The 27,835-nt window shown below is 44.5% G+C and overlaps 1 protein-coding gene across 3 annotated transcripts in view; it reads right to left on the reverse strand.

Annotated features, from left to right (window-relative positions):
- Positions 1 to 8,769: 8,769 nt before the first annotated feature.
- SRRM1 (serine and arginine repetitive matrix 1) overlaps positions 8,770 to 27,835 on the reverse strand; it is a 29,428-nt gene continuing 10,362 nt past the window's right edge. For 2 of the 3 annotated variants that reach the window (XM_056845761.1, XM_056845764.1), the window contains 14 exons: positions 26,828 to 26,940; positions 25,407 to 25,607; positions 22,185 to 22,385; positions 21,213 to 21,332; positions 19,272 to 19,543; positions 17,785 to 17,865; positions 17,401 to 17,487; positions 15,409 to 15,553; positions 14,982 to 15,023; positions 12,468 to 12,572; positions 11,542 to 12,000; positions 10,438 to 10,630; positions 9,831 to 10,016; positions 8,770 to 9,139 (listed from right to left, as the gene is read on the reverse strand). In XM_056845761.1, the coding sequence (XP_056701739.1) occupies positions 9,035 to 9,139; positions 9,831 to 10,016; positions 10,438 to 10,630; positions 11,542 to 12,000; positions 12,468 to 12,572; positions 14,982 to 15,023; positions 15,409 to 15,553; positions 17,401 to 17,487; positions 17,785 to 17,865; positions 19,272 to 19,543; positions 21,213 to 21,332; positions 22,185 to 22,385; positions 25,407 to 25,607; positions 26,828 to 26,940 (2,310 nt within the window). In that variant the 3' untranslated portion in view covers positions 8,770 to 9,034. The remainder of the gene's footprint in view (positions 9,140 to 9,830; positions 10,017 to 10,437; positions 10,631 to 11,541; positions 12,001 to 12,467; positions 12,573 to 14,981; positions 15,024 to 15,408; positions 15,554 to 17,400; positions 17,488 to 17,784; positions 17,866 to 19,271; positions 19,544 to 21,212; positions 21,333 to 22,184; positions 22,386 to 25,406; positions 25,608 to 26,827; positions 26,941 to 27,835) is intronic. The other variant, XM_056845762.1, reaches the window with a different exon arrangement.

Raw genomic sequence — 27,835 nt, forward strand, 5'->3', positions numbered from 1 at the left:
GCTGAGCTTATTTCCACCCTGTTTATTTATTTAGAAAATGTATATGGCACCTCTCCAGCGACCTGCTTGAATTCGCTCACCAAATAATAATAATAAAATCAAGAAGCACATCAGAACTGTCAATAATAGAACAAGCCATGAAGATAAAAGGTAAAGGTAGTCCCCTGTGCAAACACTGGGTCATTACTGACCCAAGGGGTTACATCACATCCCAATGTTTACAAGAAGAGGAAGAAGAAGATGATGAGGAGGAGTTGGTTTTTATATGCCGGCTTTCTCTACCACTGAAGGAAAAATGAAACCAGCTTACAATCTCCTTCCCTTCCCCTCCCCACAACAGACACCCTATGGAGAAGTGGGGAATCAAACCTGATTCTCCAGATTAGAGTCCACCGCTCCAAACCACCACCCTTAACCACTACACCACACTGGCTCTCCAGTAAAACTAGGCAGATTATGTTTACAGGGTGGTTTGCCATTGTCTTCCCCAATTGTCTGCACCTTACCCCAAGCTAGCTGGGCATGTTCTTCAAAAGGGTTGAGGCTGGTAGAGGGGAACACTCAACTGGCCATTCCCTGGGACCATGGAGTGGGGGTTAATGGAAGGAAGAGGAGTTGGCTGCTGTACACCCCCTCCTCTTCCAAGCTGAGGGGACAAACCAGGACGGAACCTGGGTGTCAAACCTAGTCCTCGAGGGAGTGGGCTTGTTTTCCTTGGGTGCCCTAAATGACGGATGGCGCTGATTGATTGAAACTGGGGGGCGGAGGGGGGGAGAGGAACAAGAAAAAGAAGAGTTGGTTTTTTATGCCGACTTTCTCTACCACTTAAGGAGGAATCAAACCGGTTTATAATCACCTTCCCTTCCCCTCAACAGACACCCTGTGAGGTAGGTGGGGCTGAGAGAGCTGTGACTAGCCCAAGGTCCCCCAGCTGGTTTCGTGTGTGGGAGTGGGAAAACAAATTCAGTTCACCATATTAGCCTCCGCCACTCATGTGGAGGAGTAGGGAATCAAACCCGGTTCTCCAGATCAGAGTCCCCCGCTCCAAACCACCGCTCTTAACCACTACACCACGCCAGAAGAGCAATTTAATCCCTTTGCCCTTTCCCAGTTCAGTCCCCCGAACCACAAGCTATTCCTCCATCGGTGTCCCACAAACCTTCGAATGATCTTTCCAGGGGTCAGAAGGGGCTGCAGGAATCGAGAAGAATGCAGGAAAACTCTACACTCTGTGCTCAGAGCAGTAGAATCCATGCCACTATCATTAAGCTCAAGCTGAACATGGCACAGGAGATCTCTGGTTTGGATCTCCCATGATTTGTTGTTGCTGTTATTGTTTGAACTCATTAGTGCTCAGATAGCTAGTTTGGAAAAAACACAGAAGTGGGATTGCAGAAGGCGTCGGTCATCTTTGCCTCCTGAGCGAAACTATCCCCTGCCCAATTCGTATCCACTCCACAAGCGGGGGAGAAACAAATACAGATATTGAGTCTGTCCCTCCTTCTCTCCTCCTACGGCTGCATCGGGGAGCCAATTTAGATCAGGGGCCGCTTATGCATCTGCGGATCCTCTGAAATGGAGGACTTACTTCATTATGTGTTGCACTGCCCTTTATCCTGTGAACCCAGATCCAAATTACTTGGTTTATTTTTTTATCTGCTATCAGCTGTTTTAATGTTCAGGAGAAGCTTTATTTTCTCCTGTCTGATAACGATCCCGTTGTTTCTTAAAATTGGTCTCTTTCTGCCTTAAAGGTAAAGGTCCCCTGTGCAAGCACCAGGTCATTCCTGACCCATGGGGTGATGTCACATCCCGACGTTTACTAGGCAGACTGTGTTTATGGGGTGGTTTGCCAGTGCCTTCCCCAGTCATCTTCCCTTTACCCCCAGCAAGCTGGGTCCTCATTTTACCGACCTCGGAAGGATGGAAGGCTGAGTCAACCTTGAGCCGGCTACCTGCAACTGACTTCCGTCGAGATCGAACTCAGGTTGTGAGCAGAGCTTGGACTGCAGTACTGCAGCTTTACCACTCTGCACCACGGGGCTCCTTTTTGCCTTAGTGGTAAGAAAAATTCAAGCCAGTATTGTACTTAAACCGGATAACTGAATATAATTTGATAGCAATGTATATTTGTACTTGATTTTACATGTTTTTTTTTTTTTTAGTAGAAGCTGTTCTGATGTATGTTTATAGCCTTTGATTATATACAATAAGTTGTACCATACCGTAATTTAGATCATGGGGAAGAGATTAAACGCTTCACTTCTCCAGTCTTCTGTTTTGAAGCTGCAAAACAGTATTTTTTACCTGTGCCATGATTAATTAAGGCCCCAAGACATTCCATAATAGGACTCATTCAAAAGCTAGCTACATAGAGAATTTTAAAAATCCATCCTAGTGTATTTTCCTTTTTAATGTGAAAATATAGTTCTTTCTTCCTGTGCAAGGAATGAGTGAGGATGACTACTTAAGAATTCATTTGCGTGTTTAAAAAAAGGAGGGCGGGGGAGCTTTTATCCTATTGAGAAAAGGTGAGTCCATTCACTTGAGTAGGCAAACAGCTCAATGAATGAAAAATTCATCAGATGAGCTCATGAATCTTTAATGGAAGTTTCAATCCCATTTTCCAGGAGTGAATGAATGCCGGGGAGGCAGGTGCCAATGTTGTGAACTTTAAAATGGCATCCTTCCAGCCAGCTCCAAGACCAAGGGGGCTCCCACGAGTCCCCGTCACAGCAAGAAAGTATGTGAGAAAGAGTAAAAGGCTAGGAGGTTGGGCAACTATGTGGGGTGAGCAACAGGACAAAGAAGCCAGGGCACAAAACTCTGTCCCTTTGATTATTAGATAAGTACATTATACCAAGTCAACACCTCCGCTTTAACTGTAAAAGCATTAAAAGGCAAAAAACAGTAGAAAACCAACAGAAAGCCTATTCGGTCTATTCCCAAGTGACTCCAGCTGACCTTAAGGTGTACCTGAGACATGCCACAACAAATGGACCAGAACCAACGGGATGAAATTAAATCAAAAGAGTTTCTGTCTTGACATTAGGAAGAATTTTCTAACAGTAAGAGCAGTTCCTCAGTGGTACAGGCTTCCTCGGGAGGTGGTGAGCTCTCCTTCCCTGGAGGCTTTTAAGAAGAGGCTAGATGGCCATCTGTCAACAATACTGATTCTATGACCTTAAGCAGATGATGAGAGGGAGGGCAACTTGGCCATCTTCTGGGTATGTAGGGGTCACTGGGTGTGTATGGGTGGGGGAGGTAGTTGTGAATTTCCTGCATTGTTCAGGGGGTTGGACTAGATGACCCTGGTGGTCCCTTCCAGCTCTATGATTCTATTATTCTAATGCCGAATCAATGAACATTTTTGCAGGTCAGTTCACCATCCCTGGAGCAAGAACATTCAGAATTGCAGTAGACTGCCCCTGCACTTGCTTGTAGGACTGTAGCAGGAGGTGTAGTAACTGGGCAGAGCCTTTAAACAGCAACACAGGTAAGGATGCTAGACTTACGAGTCTGTTTAGCAGGGGAATTCTGAGAGTTGTTGTTGGCGGCAGCTAGTACCCAGCACTTCCAACTTCCTGGGGGCCATCCAGAAGTAACAGGGAAGAGGCGGTGAATCCATACCTTCACAAGGCTAAAGATTAAGCCCCATTTTCGAAATGGCCATCCACGCCTCTAAGCCATACTGCACTCTTTAAAGACACACAGTTATTTATATCTGGCAGTTCCATCTACCCAGTTTGATTGTGCTGAGAACTGCTAGCATTGCACAACGAAGATCATAAACTAAAGGCTTTTTTTCCGAAAAGGCCTCCTAGTAAGGACCCATTTTCTTCGGCTCCTCCTCCCCCTCCCCACCACCCCCATTCATTATAGGCCTCGGTCCTATTTGTGGTTAGATGTGTTTACGCAGCCCTGGCTTTTAAAATTCAGCACTTCAGTATTAGCTGAAACAGGCACTGTGGGCAGTTCCCAATTAAGAAGAAGTAGAAAATAAAAGAGGGTTTTAAGCCTTGCTGGTATTACTTACAAAGCAAGCCACAGCCATTCTCCCCTGACAGTGAGCTTAGCAGGAAAGCCTTCAGTCTTGATGAGGTTCACTCAATGCAAGGAGAGTCACATGCCTCCAGAAGAAAGTGGGAAGGCAAGGAATTAATTCTACTGGCTGCCTGGTAGCTTCTGGGCACCGTTCGAGGTAGGCATCTATGAATCCAGAGGGGAAGCCATGTTTGTCTACTGTCATAAAATAAAACAAAAACTCTAGTGGTGTCTTAAAGACAACAACAAGAAGAAGAGTTAGTATTTATATGCTGACTATCTCTACCACTTAAGGAAGAATCAAACCGGCTTACAATCACCTTCCCTTCCCTATAACAGACACCTGTGAGGTAGGTGGGACTGAGAGAGCTCTAAAGAGAGCTGTGACTAGACTAGCCCAAAATCACCCACCTGGCCTTATGTGTAGGAGTGGGGAAACCAACCTGGTTCACTAGATTAGCATCCACCGCTCACATGGAGGAGTGGGGAATCAAACCCGGTTCTCCAGATTAGAGTCCACCGCTCTTAACCACCACAACACCCTGGCTCTCAACTAGCAATATTGGTTCCAGCATGAGCTTTCGTAACTCAAAGCTCACTTCTTCAGATGCTTATTTGGAGTAATTTCACAGATTTACACATGTGTGTGTGTGTGAGAGAGAGAGTGAGTGTGAGATTCCAAGCTGTGATGCCTTCTAGAGCCTGAACTAAGGAAGCAAACCATCCCTTTGACATGCCAGGATTTGCATGGATGGGTTATCTCATCAAGAAGTGATTTCTTGATGAGATTTACCATAGCAGCTTCCTCCATTAAGCAAGTCTTCCTCAAGAATTCTCCCACATCACAAGGAAACATCAGGAAGAGTAGAACATGTGGTTTTACATCTGTAACATTCCCTGCTTCAGTCCCAAACATCTTCTGGTAAGAAGGACACCACGGAACAGAGCTGGGGGAGGAAGGAAGGAAGAGAACGCTCTTTACGCTGCTGCTGGGCAGAGTAAGTCAGCGCTAAGCTGTGTGAAAATCCCTAGTCTCCCCATAAAGCTCTCTCTGACTAGGAAGTGCTGTAGCAATTCTGATTTGGACAGGTCCTGAGGTCCAATGTGGTGTAACAGCTGAATAACAAAAGGCCATGAATTCACCAGGTTATTTTAGGCAAGGCGCACGTTCTTAGTCCTGCATTGCAACACAGTAGCAATACAGATCCCACCTGACAGGGTTGTTGTGAAAGTTACTGAAATATCGTGAAGTACTTTTCACAATGTGGCAGCTGTTCCAATTAGTTCTTTCCCCCTTGCAACTGTGTGTGTTGAGACCACTGGCTTTATTCACCAAGGCAGAATATACACATATACATTTTAGAGGTAGTTCCCCCCCCCCCGGTATTTAGGCCTCACATGTAAATCTTAATATTTTCCACTGCACGTTAATCCATGGGCATCTACCATCCTTACTGTATGTCTGATACAGTATGTTTTCCCACTGGCAGGTCAATACATACACATAAAAGATGGTTCTGTTGATTTCTTGTGATTTGTGTTCTGCACTTGTGAATTTGCTGCTGAATGTGTGAAATAACTGGTAGATTGATACTAACAGATGGGGATGACTTTTGCTGCCACCTATTGCAGCCTTCTGATTCACTGGTTATGCTTTTCCCAACACCCCTCAGTCTCCCAGGCCATCATTTTGGGGCACATTCCAGGCTGCATAACGATGGGTGATATAAAAGTTCAGTCTCCAGTGGTTCGTACACACGTGCGAAGGCCATTTTCCCAGGGCTTCCAATTTGGTCTCACCATGCCCTCTAGCGACGATCAACTGCTGCTGCATGGTACAGTTGCTGGGAAACTGTCCAATACACATGGGGGTGGGCACAGTTCCGAGCACCCGATGCCAAAAGGAGACATACTTCAAGCTTAAACTCCCCAGCAGCATCACAAAAATCTTGCAAAGATTGCAACTGAAATCAGTCCTTCCGATTCGTAACCGGTGCAGCATAGTGGGAGCCGTTCCCCGGGCTCAAAAATCTGAGCGAGAGCATTTTCTGGAAGCCTGGAAAACTCACGAGCCAGAAGTCCCGGGCTTAGACAGCTGTGGTGATTTGAAATGTAGGATAATAGTTTATACAGCAATTTCACTGGTTCCATGGAGGCCTCAAGATGGGGAAGGTGAGCGTTCAGTAACAGATTGGAGCACTGAATGTATAGAAAAAACCTGAAAGCCCATGAAAATTTTCAAACAGGGCAGTGAAAGCTAGCATTGTGTAGTGGTTAGAGCATATCTGACCATGTCTAGTTAATGAACTGTCCCTACTTCTTGAGTTTTAAAGCTGGGTCAGAAGTGCTGGTATTTTTTAATTTGAATAATTTGACTTTATGGTGTGTATTTTTAAAACGTGTACCACTGAGGAAAGCCTATTGGCCGAAGCGCGTCTGGTTTTAGTGAATATTTTACTCCTTGTACTATATTAAAGTTTTGTTAATTTATCATGTGTAACCCTATATTCATTCTATTATTAGGCTTTTTGTCAACCTTCCTGGTTAACCTGATTTTTCTGGGTTAAAGATTCTCTTCCCCTGTTTTGGTTTTGCAAGTCCATTCTCTGCCATGGAAGCTTTCTGGGTGACCTTGGGCCAGTCACACTCAACCTAATGTAAGCTGCTTTGGATCCGCATTGAGGGATAATGGTAGGCTACAGATGAAGTAAATAAAAATATCTGTTTATCTTGTTTGCTAATGCTCAATTAGAGGGCAATTCCATTATTTTCTCAATCAGGTCCCACATGATTGTGCAGCAGTGGCAAGTCTGAAACCCTGCTGTCAAGATAACAGATCGTATAGGAGAGTTCACTTCCACCACACTCCATTCTTCCTTCTCATGTTGAATATGTAAAGACACAAAGAACTAGAAGTGCTCCATGTTTGGCAGACCCAGGAAAACATGGCCGTGTCAGTGTGGGGATGTTGGGTGACTGCGCACAGTGTCCCAAGTGATTCAAGTCCAGCATGGCAGAAGTAGAAATCCAAGCTCAAGAAGCCGTTTCCGATTCTGAACCCAGAGAGAGGAAGCAGGCAATGCAGTGAAAAAGGACAGGGAAGGGGGAAAGTGCTTCAAACATCCCAACCTCGCAGGTGATTTGAGCAAAAGAGGCAAGTTTCTAGACCTGGTGACTGCACAGCAGAGCTTGAACTCAATACAGGGAAGACGTCCTTTGATGCCAAAAGGAGACATACTTGACAGGGCTTGTGGTGGTAAGATTCTCTGCTGTGCGTCTGCACTTGTAATGGCTTTCCCAGTGGGGAGAGGGATGCTGAGGTTACCACAGGATGCATATGCGAAGGCCCCTTCTCTTTTGTCTGGCTGTGCAGGGGCACCATAATCCTACGGAGCTCTGGATTAGAGACAGTATCCGCAAAAGGCTCCCGAGTGGCAAGGCAGAACTCCTGCGCTCTGCATGGCTCCCTGCTTCTCCTTTATGACTTTCAGACACTGTGGCTGGTTGCAAAAGGTCCTGGTTCCTCTAACAGTGGAGCCTTCCTCTGGTGGAAGAGGCAGGCTCCACAAGAGAAAGGCGCCGCCATTCGTGGAATGGAACCTCCGGCTCCGACCCATGGACCCTGCTGCCTTGCTTCCACTCGTGCAATGCAGTTTTCCACTATGGAGGCAAGTTTATTGCTTTAAGGGACTAGAGGGCGCTTCTTCTCACACAAGAGCCGTCCCTTTAAGTCAAAAGAACTTAACAGGGGAAGGTAGTTTGCAGCAGAGTTCTGCCTCTGCAAGAGCTGAGGAGATGAAGAAAATGTGTGAGACCCAAACCAAACTCTCATCTTATTTAAAAGGACTGGAATAACACGTTATTATTATTATTGGGGAAGGGCCATAGCTCACTGGTAGAGCATCTGCTTGGCATGGAGAAGGTGCCAGGTTCAATCCCCGGCATCTCCAGTTAAAGGGACTAGGCAAGTAGGTGATGTGAAAGACCCCTGCCTGAGACCCTGGAGAGCCGCTGCCGGTCTGAGTAGACAATACTGACTTTGATGGACCGAGGGTCTGATTCAGCGTAAGGCAGCTTCATGTGTTCAAGTTTCTGCACACAGAGCAGACTGCTTATTGAAGATTAAGGGGGAAGACTGATAACTACGGTCACCTTAATAAATCACGGACATCCGTTAAATTTAGAAATTTATTTTGTTTAATCCACAAGCTTTATAATAGCTTTAAGTTTAAAAAAAAAACCCAGTGAGAACATGACAATATCCAAAGTTCAGGTCCTTCCGACTTTGAGAGACCACAGCTCTGAAAGTTACACACTTATTTCTGAAGGACCACAAGACAAGGAGAGGGAAGAAAGAAAACTATGATTGAGGCAACAACAACATTTCACAGAACAAAACTGTATGCAAAACTTTGCTGAGACTGCTGATCCTGGGAACTGCCTTTACCAAAGGGAAGGGGGGGAGGGGAGGAGAAATAAGGTACAAATGAAATTCCAGTGTTCTAAATAAACCTGTTGCATTAGAATGAACCCGCTGCATCCAGGCTTAAGTAGGTACCATCTCCTCCAAACTAAATCTGGGGATTCACAAATGTTCTTGCTAGGGGTACTTTTTGTTTTTTAAATGCACGAATAGTGGCTTGCCTCTGTATACAAGGCCAAAATGGCCTGTGGCAGGAAGTCAAATTGCAAATGTTGAGGACATTTGAGGGGGGGTCTTGTGTGGGAGAGGAGGGAGAAACGCTGCATGAAAAAAATTATAGTGAAACAAATGCCAACTGTCAAAGGATGTCACTAGTACACTGTGAATGCCTTCTCGTAATGAAGATCCATGCCCTTCTTGTTTGTTTTAAACATGGTGAACTTCAACCTAAGCAATTATTACAACCAATGTTAAAATCTAAAGCTCAAACACATTTTAGCAATTTTGAAATTGAAGTCTCAGTACAAACCAAACAAAATGTACATTAGATCAAACTCCCACTTCGGCCTAAGAGGGTGGAGATGCCTGCGCCTTCCTCATCGACCTCAGGGCTTTCTCGCGCAGGTGTTTTTCCAAATCATCAAGGTTATCTTCTGGTTCACTCTCAGTCTCCTGAAGACAACAGAAAGCCAGCAATTACTTCTGTCATCACAGAACGTGAACCCGGGAGTCATCCGTCAGAGAGTTTGCCTAATACAAACAGCAAAACTCCTAGAGTTAAACGGTACCTAGCCAGGAATTCTAACGGGAAAAGTAAACACTCAAAGGAAGCTTGGTATCCAGTGTGGGGTGGTAGTTAAAGCGTGTGGGGCTAGGATCTGGGAGACCCAGGTTCGAATCCCCTACTCTGCCACGGAAGCTTGCTCTGGTGACCTTGGGCCAGTCATGCACTCTTACAGCCTAACCGAGCTTGCAAGATTATGTGGATAAGATGGAGAAACATTGCAAAAAGTACAACTGTTCACAGAGTTCACAGCAAGGAATATTCAAAGGTGTTCCTAAACTTTGCAGCAGTGGTTCCCAAACTTTTCGGGCCACCGCCCCCTTGGTTCCACAAACTCAACCCCAGTGCCCCCTATCCAATAACACAGTTGAAGGGGCCCACCTCTAGAGCCCCCTTGCCTCTTAGTGCCCCCCTAGGTAATCCCACCGCCCCCCCAGGGGGTGGTAATGCCCACTCTGGGAACCACTGCTCTACAGGAAGGATGCAAGCTTCACGTCTGATACTATAACGGCTTTTGAATCTTTTGGCATCTTAATAGCGTGTCATATCAACAGCTCCATCTGTCTCCCAACTCCTCACCTTTTTGGGCTCTGTATTTTTCTCTTGGTCTTCTGGTGCTGGTGTGGTAAACACAGCAACTGCAGCGGCTGCAGCCGCAGCTTTCTCCTTCTTATGCTTTTTGTGCTTCTTGTGCTTTTTATCCTTTTTATGCTTCTTATCCTTCTTTTTCTTCTTCTTCTTGCCACTCCCTTCCTGATCAGAGTTCTGCAAAGTCAAGCAGTTCGTTTTAACTCTTGGTTCAACACACAATACTTGGGAGAGCAAGCCATGGGAACACACCCAAGGCAAGAAAAACAAGAAGGCTGCACCCTGCTTTCACCACTGGGCGGAAGAGGCCCTTCTGAGTGGTAAGATACAACCCATCCCACATAATACCCATTGCGCAGACTGGCCCTGTCCCCCCACCCAGACCTCTGCCAAGAAGTCAAACGCAAGGTGTTCACATTTGAAACAAAGCCTGGTCCACATTAAAATAGGGAGCCAGTTATAATAAAGTAGCTGTCAGATTAGCATGGGAGAGGGTCAGCTGCCGACTTACACCTCATGCCGACGCACTGTCCAGTGTTTGTGTGTCTTTGGACACATCTGAGAGGCAAACTCTAAGCCTTCCTTAGAAGATACGCACCCTGACAGGAGATGGACTTGGTGTAGGACTCTTAGCCTTCTTTGCAGGGGCCGGAGACCAGTGAGCAGAGGGTGATTGAGACCGTGCAGGAGATGGTGGGGGCTGATGTTTCTTGGGGGGTGGCTCGGGTGATCCTGATGCAGACCTGGATGAAGATCCCCTTCTTGCAGAATGCGGACTTGGTGTGGAAGGCCTTCGAAAGACAGTGGGACATTTCATGAAAAACGTAGCCAGCTTAGAAGGCACAGCCTCCAAACAAGAATTAACCAGCTGTAATACTCCACATGGTTTACTGATCCTATGTATAAAAGGCTAATCCCTACATATAAAAGGCTATGTATAAATCACCTTCCCCTTCCCACAACAGGCACCTTGTGAGGGAGGTGGGGCTGGGAGAGTTCTGTTCTGGTAAGAGAGCTGTGAATACACTGCTCTCCCGGAGCGAGGCAGGAACAAGACTTAAAAGGGCGGGGGCGTTCCCTCCAGAGATAGGCAGTTAAAAATTTTTTAGGTCCTGCCTCCCGGAACAAGAGGAAGAGGAAACACCCACACTTAAGATGGCCTCCTCTCCCAGAGCGAGAACCAGGTTCGAGTCTGCCACTCTTAACCACTATGTCACGCTGGCTTCCACTATGCCTGCAGGGGCCTCAAACATGAAAGATGGGGAAATTGTTTGCATGATGCCTGTCTTAAGGAGAATTTAAATTACAAAATAATATATACACACTACTTTTTGGAAAGGTTAGCAACAAGCTCTATGCTATCATTCTAGGCTGCTCAGCGCATATTTTACACTGCTGTTATATCCTGGCTTGTTTAAACAGTATTGGGTTTTGTTTTACTGCTTGTGTGTTAATGGGTTTTGTTTCATTAGTTGTAAGCCACTTTGAGCAGCTGCCTGCAGAGGAAGCATGCAAATTTCCCACATAAAACAAATAAATAAAATGTCATCATACCTCATCGTAAGTATCAGATATTATTTTTTCACAAAAAAATTCTTGAGACTGTCTTGGGATACGCCTTTATCTCAAACTTCCCTTGGTGGACTAACCCCACCTATCTTCTCAAAACCAAAGGAAGCTTTAGCCAGTAAGGGAACCTTACTTTTTTGACTTCTTGGGCTCCGGGGTCCTCGACACTCTCCTGATGGGCCTGGTGCTTGGAGAGGGAGACAGCCGCCGTGGTGGTGACGATGAAGGTCCTCTGCGTAGAGGTGGGGGACTTGCGGAGGTATGGGAAGGCCTAGGCCGTGGGGATGGAGAATGCCGTTTGTTCTGCAGCGGGGAGCGGGCTTCCCGGGTAGACCTGCTGGGTGGGGATCCTTTCCTGCGCTTGGAAGATATGGATGGCGACCTTCTCTTGGGAGGTGGAGAGCTTCTTTGTTTTGGTGGCGGCGAGTGAGAGACTCTGAGCTTTGGCTGTGGAGAAGGAGATGCTCTTCGCTTGGGCAGGGGAGAAGCTGTTCTTCGCTTTGGTGGTGGTGAAGGGGAGTATCTTCTTTGTATTGGAGGAGAGTATCTCCTAGGTGTAGGAGAGTGCCGGCGAGGAGGTGGTGATGGAGACCTAAGAAATACAGGAAGGAAATTTTTGGAGGTGACATTTCCAAACACTATTTAAGGGGGAATGCACAAAACAAATGGGGGGAGGCAAAGTTATTTTATTATTTTATTTTAGATGACTAGGGAAGCTTGAAAATGAAGGAACCAGATGTAAAGGGATTAGAAAGGCCATGCAGTGCTTACTCACACAATGGGTTGGATCCAGACTAAATTTTCCATCAGCTGAATGAAACTTTCCTGCCTCCCCTGTCCCACTGCAGCCTACTGATGCTCCTGAGGAACAGGGGACTCCAAGGAATGAAACTGGAGGGGGATCCACATCACAATCAGCAGAATTTGCTAATTTTGTATGTACTGATCCAACCCAACTGTTCTAAGTACCAGAGAACCTTCACCCATTAACTACATTTCTGATTAAAGATGTTTAAGTGATGAGAATTCTTATGGCTACAATACAGCAACAGTTGTTACCTGCGGCGTGGTAAAGAAGGTGAACGGCGCCGTCTCGGAGGTTGGGCTGGAGAAGGAGACCGCCGCCTTCTGGCCGGAGGTGGTGAGGGGCTTCGCCTCCTCCTACTAAACAGAGGAAAACAAGCTCAGCAGATCTGCACATCTTTCAGGTTCAAGGTATTGCTAAGCAAGGCAACCTCACAGCGCTCACCATGCCCAACCTCAGTCTCATGGGGTTGGTACGGCTCTGCCACTGTTATGGTTCTGCATGGCTCCCAACAAGCCTTTAGGATGCACTGGCAAACTGCTATTTGCCTGGCTGGTTAGGCCAAGGAAGAATCCCCTCACAGAATACCAGGAAAGCTTGAAAATGAAGGAACCAACTTCTGTTAGCTGACATTAACATGTCAAGCACAGGTGTGCAAGGACAAGCGGGCTAATGACAGTGTGTGCATGTTTGGCCCTGCTGCTTGACTGCTGCCACAAGGATCAGCCGTCCAGCCACCAGGCCTTTCTGTCCCCCCATTTTTTTCGCAACGTGCAGCTTTGGGTTTTGCAACGGATCCATGTCACGCTGCCTACTTGAAGATGTAGCAACAGCAACCACACTGACTAATGCAGCTCAGGCCAGAGAGTCATCATGTTTCCAGAACCATTCAAGGAAAACTGCTGCACTGGACCAGTCCTGAGAATGCCACTCTTTAACCAGCACAGAAACTCAAAAGAAACAAGACCTGGAAGCCTCAGCTCTCCTTGGCAGTTGTGGAAACAGCCCAACCGATTACACTGAGAAAACTATCTAAATAGTGGCCACAGCTGCACTGGATTGAAGTCAGCCTGGCCAAGGACTTGGGTAGACTTTGAACTTCAAGTCTATTTTTCAGTCCTAACGTGGCTGTATGCAAATCTCAAAACTGGCTTACATTTCCATAGTCATGGGGCAGGAGAGTGCTCTAAAGACAACCTGGAGCCTTTTTTTTTTTACTGCGCTAAAATCGAACAAGACCAGCTTGTTACCAGAACCCTTTTGCCAGCCTGGCAAACCCAGCGTGTAGAAACATGCCAAGGCCGAGCAACCTGACAACATCAGCACCTAAGGACACATCAGCAGCTGGAGTTCAGGGAGGTCAATTAGCTGACTTGCTGGGGGAGCAACTGGGCTCCAGCGCAGTTGAGCCTTAGTTGCTAGGATGAAGCCTGCCTGTGACCACCCACATGTTCATGCTCTTCAGTTTCAAGTAACTCGAGTTTACTTATTTTAAATGGAAGAGTAATTCACAGCAATTTAGCAAAACGAAGGCTAGACTACTACAGCAAGCTCTACAAGGGGTTCTTTTTTGAAGAGTGTCCACTCTCCAGAAAGTGCTTGGGAAATGACAACTGGTTCAGAACATGGCTTCTAGAATAACGACTGAGGCAAAACCACTAGGAACCTAAACATTCAACAGCTGCCAACCAGGTTTACAGGATTAATTTGAAGTGCTAGTTTTACTCTTTAGAGGCCTAACCAGCCTGGGGCCCGGATACGTTTTAAGACACCCTTTGCCCAAGTAAATCTATTTGCTCATTACCATCTTCCTCAGGAGGCACTGCTCCATGACCCCACTGGCTGGAATACAGGGGGGCAAAGAAATGATGGAACGCCCTCTGAACAGAGGCTTGCTCTTAGGCACCAAATCAAGGCTTCTGGGACACCTCAATACAGACTGCTGCTGCTACCACCTGGTTCAGAGCTGACTCTTTTACAGCTATTTATGTCATTTTAGCATGCATTTTAGTTCATGATGAGCTTTTCATAACTACTCAACAGTTTTAGTTATCCACTAAATATGTGAGCTTTCGGCATCTTCCCCCAGCCAAGATCCTCTGATTGGCACTAAGCTTTACCTAAAAACTGTGGATGCTGGGAAAGATTCCAACACCCTACATAGATCTTGCATTGTTGTAAAGAACTTCAGTGACCCAGAAAAAAAAACCCACTTAAGATGCCTGAAACAGGATGCATTAGTGACAGCATTATGCTACACTGTTATGACTTTGCACAAAAGGTACACAACTAATTTTGTGAAAATGTATTTAATGTATAGAGTTCACATTGTATAGAGTTCACATTGCTTTACGGATTTTTCCAGATTACTCATAGCACCTAAACATTTAGTGCCTAAAAATGGCAGCCCATTTTATGATCTCAAGATAACTATTTATGACTTTCATATAGGCAGCTGGCTTAGCTTCAGGAATCAGAACCCTTTCCAATTTCAGTTCCATGTGTATTTGGAAAACAGGTGTAATATAATGGGCTGTACCTGCTTATCCAATCATCCTATTTTCTCTCTCTCTTCTGGCAGACAGAACAGTGGACAGACACTGATTTGGGAGAGGGATTAAGAGCCACTCTTCTCCTCAGTCCGCCCCCCAGTACATCCCTCTTTATTGCAAACAAAGGGATGGTTGTGACTGAATTAGTGACCAGTGTACACTTTCCAGAGCCTTTTAGGAACTTGTCCTAATTAGCAGGTTCACTTGCTAACTAACCTTTTAACAATTGGCGATTGCCACCTCTTTCCCATCTGCATCCTGACAGCAGGTGAAGAAAAAGAAAACAAGAAGTCAAACATCCCAAAGGGTTACTTTGGCAGGATGAATTAAATAGGCAGAAAGTCACCAAGTTAACAGTTTTCAGTAACTGGGTAATCCCTTCATGCTGGCTCGAGAAAAACCTCCCTCTATGAACCCTAATGACTAAAATCAGCAGATAACGCTAAGAGAATGGACAGAAACAGTGGAAACTTGGTGGACAGAGATAGTGTAACATGTTCTCAATTTGCAGCAGGCAGATACTCTCTTCACTTTTATTTCCAATCTATGCAGTAAGGGAGTTCAGCAACGATGGCACGGTTACAGGTAACTTTATGGTTACTAGCAAGTGACACCCTACGCATGCAAAAGGAAAGGAAGTTACCGAGGGGAAGAGTCTTTCTGCCAGTTTCGTGGAGAGGGAGATGGGCTGCGGGAATGAGAGTGCCGCCGGCGCCTACCCACTTCACCATTCTTTACGTTTGACTTTTTCGGCCGTTCCTCTTCAGAGGAAGATGATGAGCCAGAGTCTGGAACAAAATGGAAGGCGGAAGTTAAAAAGCAGTAAAAACATGATGCTCAGTTCTTTGTAGTAGTAATCTTTTTAAAAAAAGATATTTATGAAGCAGCTATTTTGGTGTTAAGTTGTGTTTGTCTTTCAAAGACTTTCTGCAAGCCACTGGGGCGCAAGAGGAGGGCGAATAGGGAGTTTCGCCAACTTTGTCATATGCTTCCAAAGTCAAACTGAAAACATACGGGTGAGTGCACACAATTGTCTTTCTGTGCCTGATTTAACAGTTTGATAGCAGACATCAAACAGTTTGATAGCAGCGTTTGAGACACACTTTCTTTCTGGACGGGAGTAGAAAGGTTTTTTTTTTTGGTCCCCTTAACGTTTCAACATGCACGAAAGGGAGAGATTTTATGGTGCAAGATCATGTCGACCACACTGCACCACATATCATTAAATTACTTTCACGCAGCCACCTGAGTTCTTGTTCAATTCACATAGGAACTTCCTTCCATTAAAAGTCAGCATCCGTGATATCCTGAGATCTCAATAAAAAACCAGCCTGCCCATTGTTGCTCTTTTCATATGGTAACAGCAGCACGCAAAATTATCATCCTCACCAAGACACAAGACCAGGCTTGAACCGTATTAGATCAGGTGGCTGGGTTCTAAGAAAAGCTTGGCAAACTGTTGTACACACAAACAATGCATGGGTACCGGTGAAAGGAAGCCATTTCTAACAATATGTGTAATTTGTGCTGTGATTAGGTGGTTCCACAGTGCAGCACTTCGCAAGTGAACAGATTATATGACAAACAGAAGCTTAGTTTTTCCCTCTGGTCATGCATAAGCAAATTAAGAGGAGGAAAGAACGGGATAAGAGCCATGTGTGCCCAAAAATAGATCCACAAGGAAACAAAATTCTTACGGGGAAAAAACTTGCCCTAAGACTCAACACTATCAAGTCAGACGGAATAGGCTGTACAACTTCCAAAATGCCAATAACTAAATACTGTACAACAAAGAACGCAACCCACCAACAAACCATCCATAGGTCTCTAGGGCAGTGCGGCTTATATTCACAGATGCTACTAGACTTGAAGTATGTCTCCAAATCATGAACAGTAAGGATAGCTTCAAGATCAACTATCTTCCTCACAGATACACTACGTAGACAATGAATTCTGTCCCAATTTAGCGAGATGGGCCTCACCAGCACCTGTTTCTCCACCACAGCAGAACGAGGAAGTTATTCAGCCGACCTGGGTCACCAGCCACCAGACCCCAACAAGGCTCCTCTTCCTCCACTTCTCCTGCTGCCACCAGCAGAACAATTCTCAGGGTTTTTATCCAGCCTGAGTATTTGTGCCCCACCCCCCAGCATGAGGTCTCTTAAAAAATCTTAGCCCCAAGTTTGCATCTGCCTCCCTCTCCAGATTCCTGCAGAGGGGACCAATCTCTGAGACAATCCGTCTTTAGTTTTTCTTCCCAAAAAAAGCACTCTCTATCTTGAACAGTTGTGCTATTCCTCCCTCGTTCCTGAGCAGAACGCCAATAAGTCAAGCCATTTAAGTTTCTATTAAGTCTGCAAACAATTCCAGAAAGCATGTTTTGGGAATGAATACCAGATAGAAATCCTACTGGCGTGGCCCATAAAGGAAACCTGACTTAACTACAGGTCTAGATCAGACATTATTTAAAAACAACTCATGTTAGTATAACAGCGGTCTGTGTTTTTTATTAAAGACCATCAAGACTGCAATCTTAAGGATGTCTGCTTGGAACTCAGCCCTGCCAAATGGAACGAAAAATTCCAAGCAGGCCTGCATGAGTAGGGCCTGGCTGTAAAGGCAGAAAATACTGTACCCGATGAAGACTGCTGGTTCTGCCGTCTGTATTGGCGTCTTTGTTGCACAGAGTCTGCAGCTGCCATTTTGCCACCCTTGTCATCTTCTGAAAAGCATGCAAATTGAAATAACATTGAAAGACTACATTCAGAGCCGATTCCTCATCAGTAATACAGAATGTAGCCCATGTTCACAGAGTGAGCTAATGATGCATCTTCACATAGCCACTATTTACTTCTTACACATTACACATCCCTATGAGGGATATGAAGAAGGCCCCTAACCCATGCGCATCAAAGCCCTGCTAACCCAGTTGCAGAATCTCAAAAATACCAACAAGGTTTCACTGTTAAAAGTGTGCAAGTTTCTTTTTCTTTTCTTAAAAGTTCAAAAAAAATCTTACCCGATTCTGACAGTTCTACTTTTCTAGTCTTCGGTGCTGGAGAGGGAGATTCCCTTTTTTCAATACTTTTATGTTTGGGTGCTGAAAAAGAACATAACAGAATCGTAAGGAACAGCCGAGGAAAGTCTGACTGCAACTCGCATCACCGCGGTAGTCCATGCAGCGCGCCACAAGTCTTCACAACCCTCATATGATTCACGTGGATCTGTCCGCAGCTTTTGATGCCATCAACTATAGAGCAAAGGGTGGGTTCCTGAAGAGGCTGGCACTTTGGTTCTGCCCCATCCCCCAGCAATCCTATGGTGGAGTTCCACAGGGCTCTATTTTGTTCCCCATGCTTTTCAGCATTTACATGGCTGAAGCAGTTAAGAGATTTAAAGTGAGGTTTCAAGTACGAAGAGGAAGAAGAGTTGGTTTTTATATGCCGACTTTCTCTACCACTTAAGGGAGACTCAAACCGGCTCACAATCACCTTCCCTTCCCCTCCCCACAACGGACACCCTGTTAGGTAGGTGGGGCTGAGAGAACTTTAACAGAGCAGTGACTAGCCCAAGGTCACCCAGCTGGCTTTTTGTGGAGGAGTGGGGAAACAAATCCAATTCACCAGATTAGCCTCTGCTGCTCATGTGGGGGAGTGGGGGATCAAGCCCAGTTCTCCAGATCAGCGTCTACTGCTTCAAGTACGCAGTTCAAAAATGTTAGTTTTGAGCTTTAGGCCCAATATGAGCCCAGGGTATCAGAAAGACAAGCACTTCCTGCAGAACCCTGTTCTAGAGAGACCGTGCTCAAAGGTGGAACACCTCTACACTCTGAAGTGAAGTGGATGAAGATAGCTTAGGGCATTCTCTCCCCATCAAGATTCACCTCTATCTGTGCTTAAGCTGCAAGGGAAGACCTGGGATTGGATCCCATCAATCCATTCTGCTAAGGAGGACACTTTCTTTTCGTGGAAGGTTCCTTATACTAGTGGAAGTTCCTCTGCTAGTGGAACAGATCCTCATTTGCTTTTGACAGAGCTGTTTATTATGCTTCAGTTTTGACTGTGGCCAAATTAAATGTTTAGGCTGTTGCTAATAGTTTCTTGGTCTGCAAAATTTTAGCTGTTGTTGGATATCCTGGGATTTAAACAGTTGTCATCTGACTTCTTAATTATTAGTTTAAATATTTTATTGTGATAGTGTCAGTATGCTGCAAGCAAATAGGAATGTTAGGGAAAAAAACAAAGCAAAAACACTTTAAATAAATTAAAAGGCCTTGGATTGTTTCTAATGGATACTCATCACATCCAGATAATCTGCAGCACGAGAAAGCTTATAATTGTGGAACAATCACTTTGAAATTAAGTATTTAGTGCGAAAATGTCTTCGTCCTCTCCGCTCTGGACAGGCAGGACTTTTGCGATGGCTCCAGGCACAAGACAGCAAGATCTACACAAAAGAAGCATTCAGCTGTCAAAGAAACCTGAAGAAAAGTTTATTTGACTTCACCTGAGGTTCTACTGGGAGAAGCTGAGCTTCGGGACTTTCTCACACGATTTGACGGCTGAGGGGTTGGAGATCTGCGTGGCTTTGGGGGCGGACTCGGAGGCGGGGATGGCCGGTGCCTTCGCCTAGGAGGACTTGCAGAAGGAGACAGTCTACGGGTTTTACGAGGAGGGCTGGAGACAACCCTCTTGGGTGGTTTTTTCGGTGGAGACCGGGAACGTGAAGAGGAAGAGGAGGAACTGCTTCCTGACAGAGATGCTGACGATCTTCTCCTCCTGCAAAATTCAAGGTGTCGTTAAGTACGCGCTGACTAAGCAGTTAGATACCATAAGGAGTTCACATTGGCCTGTATTATCACAAAGATAACTGGCTCCTAACCACTGTACTTTAGGAACCAATTTAAGATCACCCCCCCACAAGTTCAGCAAGTTATTTTAGTCTGCCTTCATTTTAAACCTACAAAACACAAGCAATTTTGTATTTCCTCAACAAGTGTTTGTGATATGGAAGAGGTTTTCAGTATTTAGAGGAGCAGAATGGCCCAAAAAGTCTTCTCCAAGGGCCTCAATAAGTGGATTTCAAAAGCCTCTGGTTTATTAAAGGGTTCCTTATCTGAAGGAATTAACTTAATCTGGAGATAACTCACACATACCCCTTTTCATAAATAAAAATACAAATCAGCACTAAAACAAGTTAAAATTAGACAGATTGTATCAGTTATTGTGTGGCTCAACTGTGGGCAGTTCTGTTGCCATTATGTACCCCACTGCAGATTTTGTGCAAACCTTACAACAAAGAAGGCCCTGAGCTAGTCGTTATCACTATCCTTGTATTAAACTTTAAGCACAACCTTAATTAAAAACAAGACCAAGAACGCCTCAGCTACATCTAGCTACAACTCTTGCCAATATTCAGCTCCCAATCCAGTGTGTATATACATTTCAGTAACATCAAACGGCATCCTATGATCAGGAAACTGGGCCCATGTTAATTAGGGAAATGGTTTACAAGCTGAATTCCAGGGAGTCCTGGCACTCTCTGGAAGCTACCAGCAGTACCTCACCAAAAAGATCAACAACAGAGGGCAATCCCCATTCACAGAGACAAGGCTTCACAGGGCCTGCATGAACTGTATTCTCCAGTACACATTCCACAATTCTCATCACTGCATGATCATTCTGAGGTAGGCAAGTTAATGTGAAAAAGGTTTCCTGAGAACGGGAAGCTGTGGCAGTGATATTAGAAACCTAGCCTGCCTAATTCTAAGAAAATATTCGTAAAAAATTGTAAGAGCACCTTAACACAAGATGATACAAAACTGGTTCTTGGAAGGAATTTAAGACATTCCAAGTCAAAACAAAATCACCTTTTCCCCACAAATCCAAAACATTTTGGTTTTGCACATTAGCTGGCAAGTCAGCTACAGCAAATCCAATAACTGACTTTGAGAGGAAGATTCACAAATTATTATGTTTAACAGAGCTGAACATTTTTGTCACGACTGAACACCTGACCACCATGTTCAGGGCCTTTCAAGATAAAAAGGTGAGATTTCCTTTTAACTCTTGGAATGGCACAACAGTAATTTTTCCATGATGTTTATTTCTTGTCCTTCAGTGTAAGCTATTTGTAGAAATGAAGCCTTCACATACACATCAGTTAATCCATGTTTGTTACCAAATTACAAAATGGGTGTGAACTGCTGGGCGACAGGAAGATACCTGACTTATCTCGCCCCAACCCTCCCCATTAGGTTTTTGTGTCATTCCGCAATCAAACCGTCATGAAAAGTAGCAATGGTTTATGCAAGCTTACAAAGTCTGTTTCTTCCTCTCTTCCTCCCCCCAAGCATCTTACGAGCCCAAACGTGTACATTTGCATCTTCAAATATTGCTGCACACTTTAAATGCTGGTGACTCTTGCTCCTGAATTAGGGATCCTTACCGCCTCACGGGAGATCTACTCCTTCTGTGCCTAGGTGGAGGTGGAATACGTCTGGGTGGGGATCTTCTCCGAGGAGAGGGGCGCCGTCTTGGGCTGGGCCGTCTCCTTGGCGAATAAGACCTGTAAATACAATCAATGAACACTGAAATAACTTTCTGACTTTAAAAGTTACTCAGGTTGAGACTTAAGAGAAGTTGCCAGAGAAAAAGATTCCATATTTGTGGGGCAGACAACACTAAACTATGAGCTACTGCGACAGAAGTAATTAAGATGCGGCCACATTTTGAGTTTGGTGTGATGATCCCAGACTGCTCTATGACCATCTCTACTCCAGATGTTTATTTATGCCTACGGCAATACTTTAAAGCTTTAAGAGTAAAGAAATTGGACAATCACTGACTGATGAAGCGTGCTGCGTAAACGGATGAAATTATATTCGGAATCTCCATCTGATCTTGATTCTTACCAGTGATCCAATTTTACCTGTGATTGACCTGCCATTGGAACATTGTCCTTAATTGAATTGGATTGTTTAAGAAGAGAAAATTGTATGTTGTGGAAGACCTGGATCCCTGAATTTGGTTTCTGCTTTGTTAATTGTACATTTGCTTATTCTTGGAGTTAGTCCAGCTGTATTTTTGTTGTCATTTACTTGGTGTTATTCAACACACTAAGATTAATTTCCGTTATATAGCCAGTGTGCTGTCTTTGTTACTTGGATCATCTCTACTCCAGACCACATAGACAGAAAGCAAGATACAGTTCCTTACCGAGCCCAGGCATTACAATGGGATCGCTGGAGGAAGAAGGCGTAACTAACGGATTATAACACCAATGGAGAAAAACAAACATCTTCAAGGGAATGTTGTTTTTATTCGGCTTCACACATGTTTTCATATCAGAGCACAAGGTGACTAAGGAAGATGGCATATGCTCAAAGAAAAGAAAAATAGTTTTTTAAGACTCTCTAACCTGGATCGTGATCTGTGACGCCTTCTTGGTCTTGTATGAGACTGAGAGCGTGAGCGAGATTTTGACCTTGACTTGGATCGAGATGGAGACCTTTGACGATTCTTGTCCTTTTCTTTCTCTTTTTCCTTCTTTGAAACTCTTTCTGGAGATATTTCCTTAGTATCTGGCACAGGCTCAATTTTAGGTACTTTCAATATATCACTGTGGAAATCGAAATTTAACGATTTTATGATTTACAACTCGGTTAAGAACAAAAATAATTCCTACAAGGCTGACATAAGCACAACTTGACAGATACACTGTCGCTCAATTCCATCCTGTATCTTACGCAAGAACTCATAGCGATGTTTGCATGCATAAACCCTTGGACCAGCTGCCGACTGGACGACGATAGCTGAAGAAATCCTCTAATGCTATTTGACTTCCCTTTTCAACCCAATGTTTTCAAAGTTCTCCAATGTCGTGCGAAAAACTGTCTGCTAATCTACAATGTGTATTAAGTAAATACAATGTGTATTAAGTAATTAATTCTAGTACTGAATTAAGCAAGCTAGACAGATGCTACATTAAAAGGGATACATTTTCCCACAAGCCAATTTTGTATGGGAACCAAAATGATTAATTGTTTTGTGACTGTTGTCACAAAAACTGCAACAAACAGTGCAAATACACAAATATGAACACGGGGGTGGGGGATGGGGTTTGATCCAACGAGGTTTCCCGCTGCTGAAAAAGAGAGGAGGGGTCCCCCTTGACCACCGCAAGGGTTCGATTGGGGATTGAAACAGATCATTTACCGTGCTTAGTGGCAACGATTTTAGAAGTTGTATCTCACTAAAAGATACACTATCTTGGTAACTGTTGCCACCTCAGGTAAAGATACAACTTTGAATTGTGCTAGAATTCTGTTTATTGTTAATGCTTCAAAATTACTAATGTAAAAGTATAAAACACAATAGAGTATATGAAAACTAAATTACATGAGAAATGACAGATTATACAGATCTGAATACAGTAATTAAAAATATGAAGTTACATACCCCATTACCTGCAGCATGCCATATAGAAAGACTCCCACAGACAGCCTCTTTTTAAGAATCTTCAACCCCTTACAATCTCAATCCCCTTTTTATAGCTTTTCAGAGTACAATTGTTATGAGAACAGTAAGATATTGTTATTGAAGTATTCTCAGACATCAAGACACAAAACATATAAATCTGACAGAATTTTCTTCCCCACAAACATTTATCCTTAACCGTGGTCTTTTGCAACATGAATAGATGGCATAAGAAAAAGATTATATGCAATCTCAGAATAAGTTCTCAACATTCAAACTTCTTCAAAGTTGCAATATGATAAGGTTAATGAACTAGCTAACCACAAATATAAACAATCATTATTCAAATGCACATATTTGCACTTAAAAAGCAAGAAAGATGCTTAGAAAACCACAAAGACTGAGAATTATCCCCCACACACACACACACCTGATTTTAAAAGCATACTTCCCCTACTAGGTTTTCTGTCTCTCTACTTGTAATGTAAACATTGCTATCTCAAAGGCTGGCTCCTTGTCCAGACTACTGTGTCAGCAAAACCAACTGAGATTAACAGCTGAGTCTTATCAAATACTTCCCTGGCTTTCTTTTTCTATAAGCAATCTGATCTCGCGGATGCTGTCCTCCCGTTTAACCACAAAGTTAATATCAGAGAGATTTAATCCAATGCAGAACTTTGTCAATATTCACTCTTTTTAACCTTATGTGTGTTGAAAACTACAACAGGATCATGGGACCTGCACGGACAAAAGTGATGGGGCTTGTTATAAGGGATGAAATTGGGCAAGACTATGTGAAACAGATGGCTTGAACCAATCAGTGAAGTAGCCTTACACCAAGCCAAGCCACTGATCCATTAAGGTCAGTGCTGTCTATTCTGGCACCACTCCAGGTTCTTCCACATCTCCTACAGCCTGTTCATTTAAACCAGGGATGGGGAACGTCAGGCCCGCAGGCCATTTACGGCCCCCGAGGCCATTTTCGGTGGCCCCCATGAGCTCCAGGGACCTGCCAGAAACACAGCGCAGCATGGCCTTCCCTGAAGCCGCAGAGTGCAGGAATGCGGTGGCCCCTTTAAACCCCCTCTCGTCGACTGTCAACAGTTTAAACCTCTCTCGCAGCTGAGGGAGGGGGGAAGAAGAGGAAAAAGCCAGCCGCCCCCGGCAGCAGAGCATGCACGTGGGAGCCGATCAGGTGGAGGATTTTTGGGGAGGGGGGGAGGGGGGAAGGCTGAAGCCTGGTCTCATGGAGCCGCCTCTGTGTGTGTGTGTAGAGGCTTTTCTCTCTTTTCTTCCTTTTTCTGTCACTCTCTCCTATTCTTTCTCTTTTTCTGTCTCTTTCTCCCCCTCTTTCTCTATTTTTCTCTCCTTCCCTTTTCTTTCCCTGCTTCCTTCCTTCTGTCCTTTCCTTCCTTGCTTCTTTCTTTCGTTCTTTCTTCCCTTCTTTCCTTTCTTTTCTTCTTTCCTTCCCTGCAGATCGATCGCAGGCTGCAAGCTGCGCCCCCCTGGCACCTCAGTTGCCCGGGCCCACCGCTGGCTGCCCTCCCACCTGGGAGGAGGGGGAAGACCTGGGGAAGCAGAGGCACCCTCCAAGCCTTCTCTGCATAGCCTCCCCTAGGGCTGCCAACCTCCAGGTGGTGGCTGGAGATCTCCTGCTATTACAACTGATCTCCAGTCAATAGAGATCAGTTCCCCTGGAGAAAATGGCCACTTTGGCCAATGGGCTCTATGGCTATGCAGTCTTCCTCCTCAGGCTCCACCCCCATATCCTCCCGCCAGTGGTGAAGAGGACCTGGCAACCCTAGCTTCTCCCCCCACCACCACCAGGAGATCTACGCCCGGTATGGCCCCCGAACGATGTTATAAATATGCAAATGGCCCTTGGCAGAAAAAAGGTTCCCCACCCCTGATTTAAACTGAAGGTGCCAGGATTGAACCTGGGATCTTCTGCACTCCAAACAGCTGCTCTACCACCAAGCAGCAGCCCCTCCCAGTACTATACCACCATGCATTAACCCTACAACATCCAACAACATTTTGTGAAGCCCCAAAAGTAAGAGACCAGTCATACTATGATAAAAAATGACTCCACACACTAGAAAATTGAATTTCAGAATAACGGTGGTATGAAAGACAGATAAAAAGCAAGAGTAAAGAAGAATACCTAGTAGATGTCGCCTCCTGGATCAATGTTTCTTTTACTTTGATTGAAGGCTCGGGCTCAGGAGTCTCTTCTTTCTTTTCTGGTGCAGGAGTAACACTACGACTCTTCGTTTTATGGTGGGGGGAGTGGGAATGGCTGCGTTTCCTCTCTTTCCTCACAGGGGAGGAGCGCCTTCGAGGGGAAGGAGATCTTGATTTGCGTCTACACATAATCAATTTTGATTTTTTTAAAAAAAGGATTCCAAACAGACGTGCTTTTCAAACTAAGCATTTCCATTATTTCCTCCCAGCGATGTTTCTGCTGCCTCAGAAAGGTAAAACGGACTTCTACAGCTCACTTTCAATGCAAAACTTAGTGAAGCTATGTTTTAGTGATTAGGATATTAGACATTTCCCGAGTACTCCAGGACACATTTGCCAAGGGCACCTCAAGTCTACAATAAATTGCACTGCCAAAAAGGTCTATATAACAATGTAAGAGCGATAATGATTAGGTTAGATAATATAGATAATGATTAGGTTATATAAATACAGGATTTATTAAGTATATTGTATAACACTGAAATTATTTTATAAGAGGTATTAGATGTAAGAAGAAATCTATTCCCCAAAGGAATAGAATCTGTGTGATTGTAAATGTATGTATGTGGTTTTTTTTCTTAAAAAATAAAATATCTTGGGGGGAAAAACATTGTAAGAGCAGCCCTGCTGGATCAGACCAGGGGAGCATCTACTTCACACAGAGCCAATAAACAAGGCATAGTTGCTAAGATCTTTCCTTGGTGTCATCCCCTAGAGAACTGGTATTCAGAGGTAGAGTGCTTCTGGAGATCCTCTTTCGTCATCACAGCTAGTAGCTGCTGATGGGCCTCTCCTCCATGAATCAGCGTACACCCTCTCCCCCCACCCCCACTCACACACCCCTTTAAAGCCATCTATACATCCACTGGCAGCAAATTCCATGATGTAATTATTCACTGAGTAAAGTGGTACAGTAAAAGCTACTGGCACCGATTTACCTGGAAAGTTCAGTTAACTGGAGGCTGAGTCACTAGGCTACTAGTTCAGTAAATCTTTTTTAACTGGCAACTCCACTTTGTCGTGAATGCTGGTTAACAAAGCTTTCATAGTATTTCATTTTTTTCCCTCCTGCATCTACTGGCCATCAACTGGTTGCCTCCTAGTTCTAATATTATGGAAGACAGAAAAAGTTCTCCCTGCCTGCTTTCTGCACCCCATGCATTAACCTTTTTAAAGCCTCCCGTCAATCATCATTTTTTTTTCTAAACCAAAAAGCCCCACACTCTTGTTATTTCTCATAGGAAGGCATTTCCAACCCCTTCATTAGTGTTGTTTCAATGACTTCAAACATAGCCAGAACTTAAGCGTGACAATGCCCACTGCCAGCAATTAGATATCTACCTTCTAGGGCTTCTGGACCGGTCCCTTTTTTCCCTGTTTTCTTTATCTTCCTTGTCTCTCTTATCTTTGTCTTCGTCTTGTTTCTTCATAGAAGCCAATTTTTCCTGTTCAATCTGAAACAAGACCACTGTCTTAAATCAAAATTACAGACTGCAGTAAATGCTGCATCCATACAAGGAACTTCCCCCTCCTCTGCCACCATAACCATTTAGTGCTTCAATGCCATTCAAAACACTTCAACTTGTATAAGCTATTTCATTGTTCTCATCCAGATGTTATGGCAGAGGGAGTGGCTTATCTCTAAAGACCACCAACAATGAACTCTTGCCAGAAACAAGGTTTGGACAAGGGACTGTCGGATTTATAAGCCACTACACTAATTCAGACACCGAGATGTCAATCAGCCTGCAACTTTACATCTGGGCATGGGTGCACCCAAGAGACTGGTGTTAAACTCAGCTGGGCTGGGCCTTTTCTTTTTCAACGAGTGTCCTAGATTTTTAGCAATTTTTGCCATGAAATTAACATTAAAGGGTAAGCGAAAAAGAATTTTTTAGCTTCCTGCTGAGGATACCCGTGGAAGCCACTGCTGAAGCAAACACCAAACCATGAACATGGATGCCATATGAGTAAAGTCAAGTTTACTGTATAAGCCATAGGCCATTACAATCTAAAACAGTATAGTAACAGGTTAAAATATACAAAACCGGAATCATTAAAAGAATACAAAATTTGCTTTGCCACCTTTCATGGTTTGCTTTGCCCTGGTTTTCTTGGCTGCCAGGCCATACAGTGCCATTCTTTTGGAAATATACGGATCCTTATCTGACAACAAATAGATTAATCTGTCAGAATCAGATGACAATTGTGACGCTGAAAGAATGTTTGCCAGAAACTTATTCCAGGGCTCAGAGTATAAAGGACAGGACATAATGGGGGAGATCTTCCACTGAAGCCCCGCACAAACAAATGCGTTGAGCCAGCGGTATTTTTAAAAAATGGCCTGCA

This window comes from Euleptes europaea, chromosome 3 (assembly GCF_029931775.1).
Source record: "Euleptes europaea isolate rEulEur1 chromosome 3, rEulEur1.hap1, whole genome shotgun sequence".
Lineage (NCBI taxonomy): Eukaryota > Metazoa > Chordata > Lepidosauria > Squamata > Sphaerodactylidae > Euleptes > Euleptes europaea.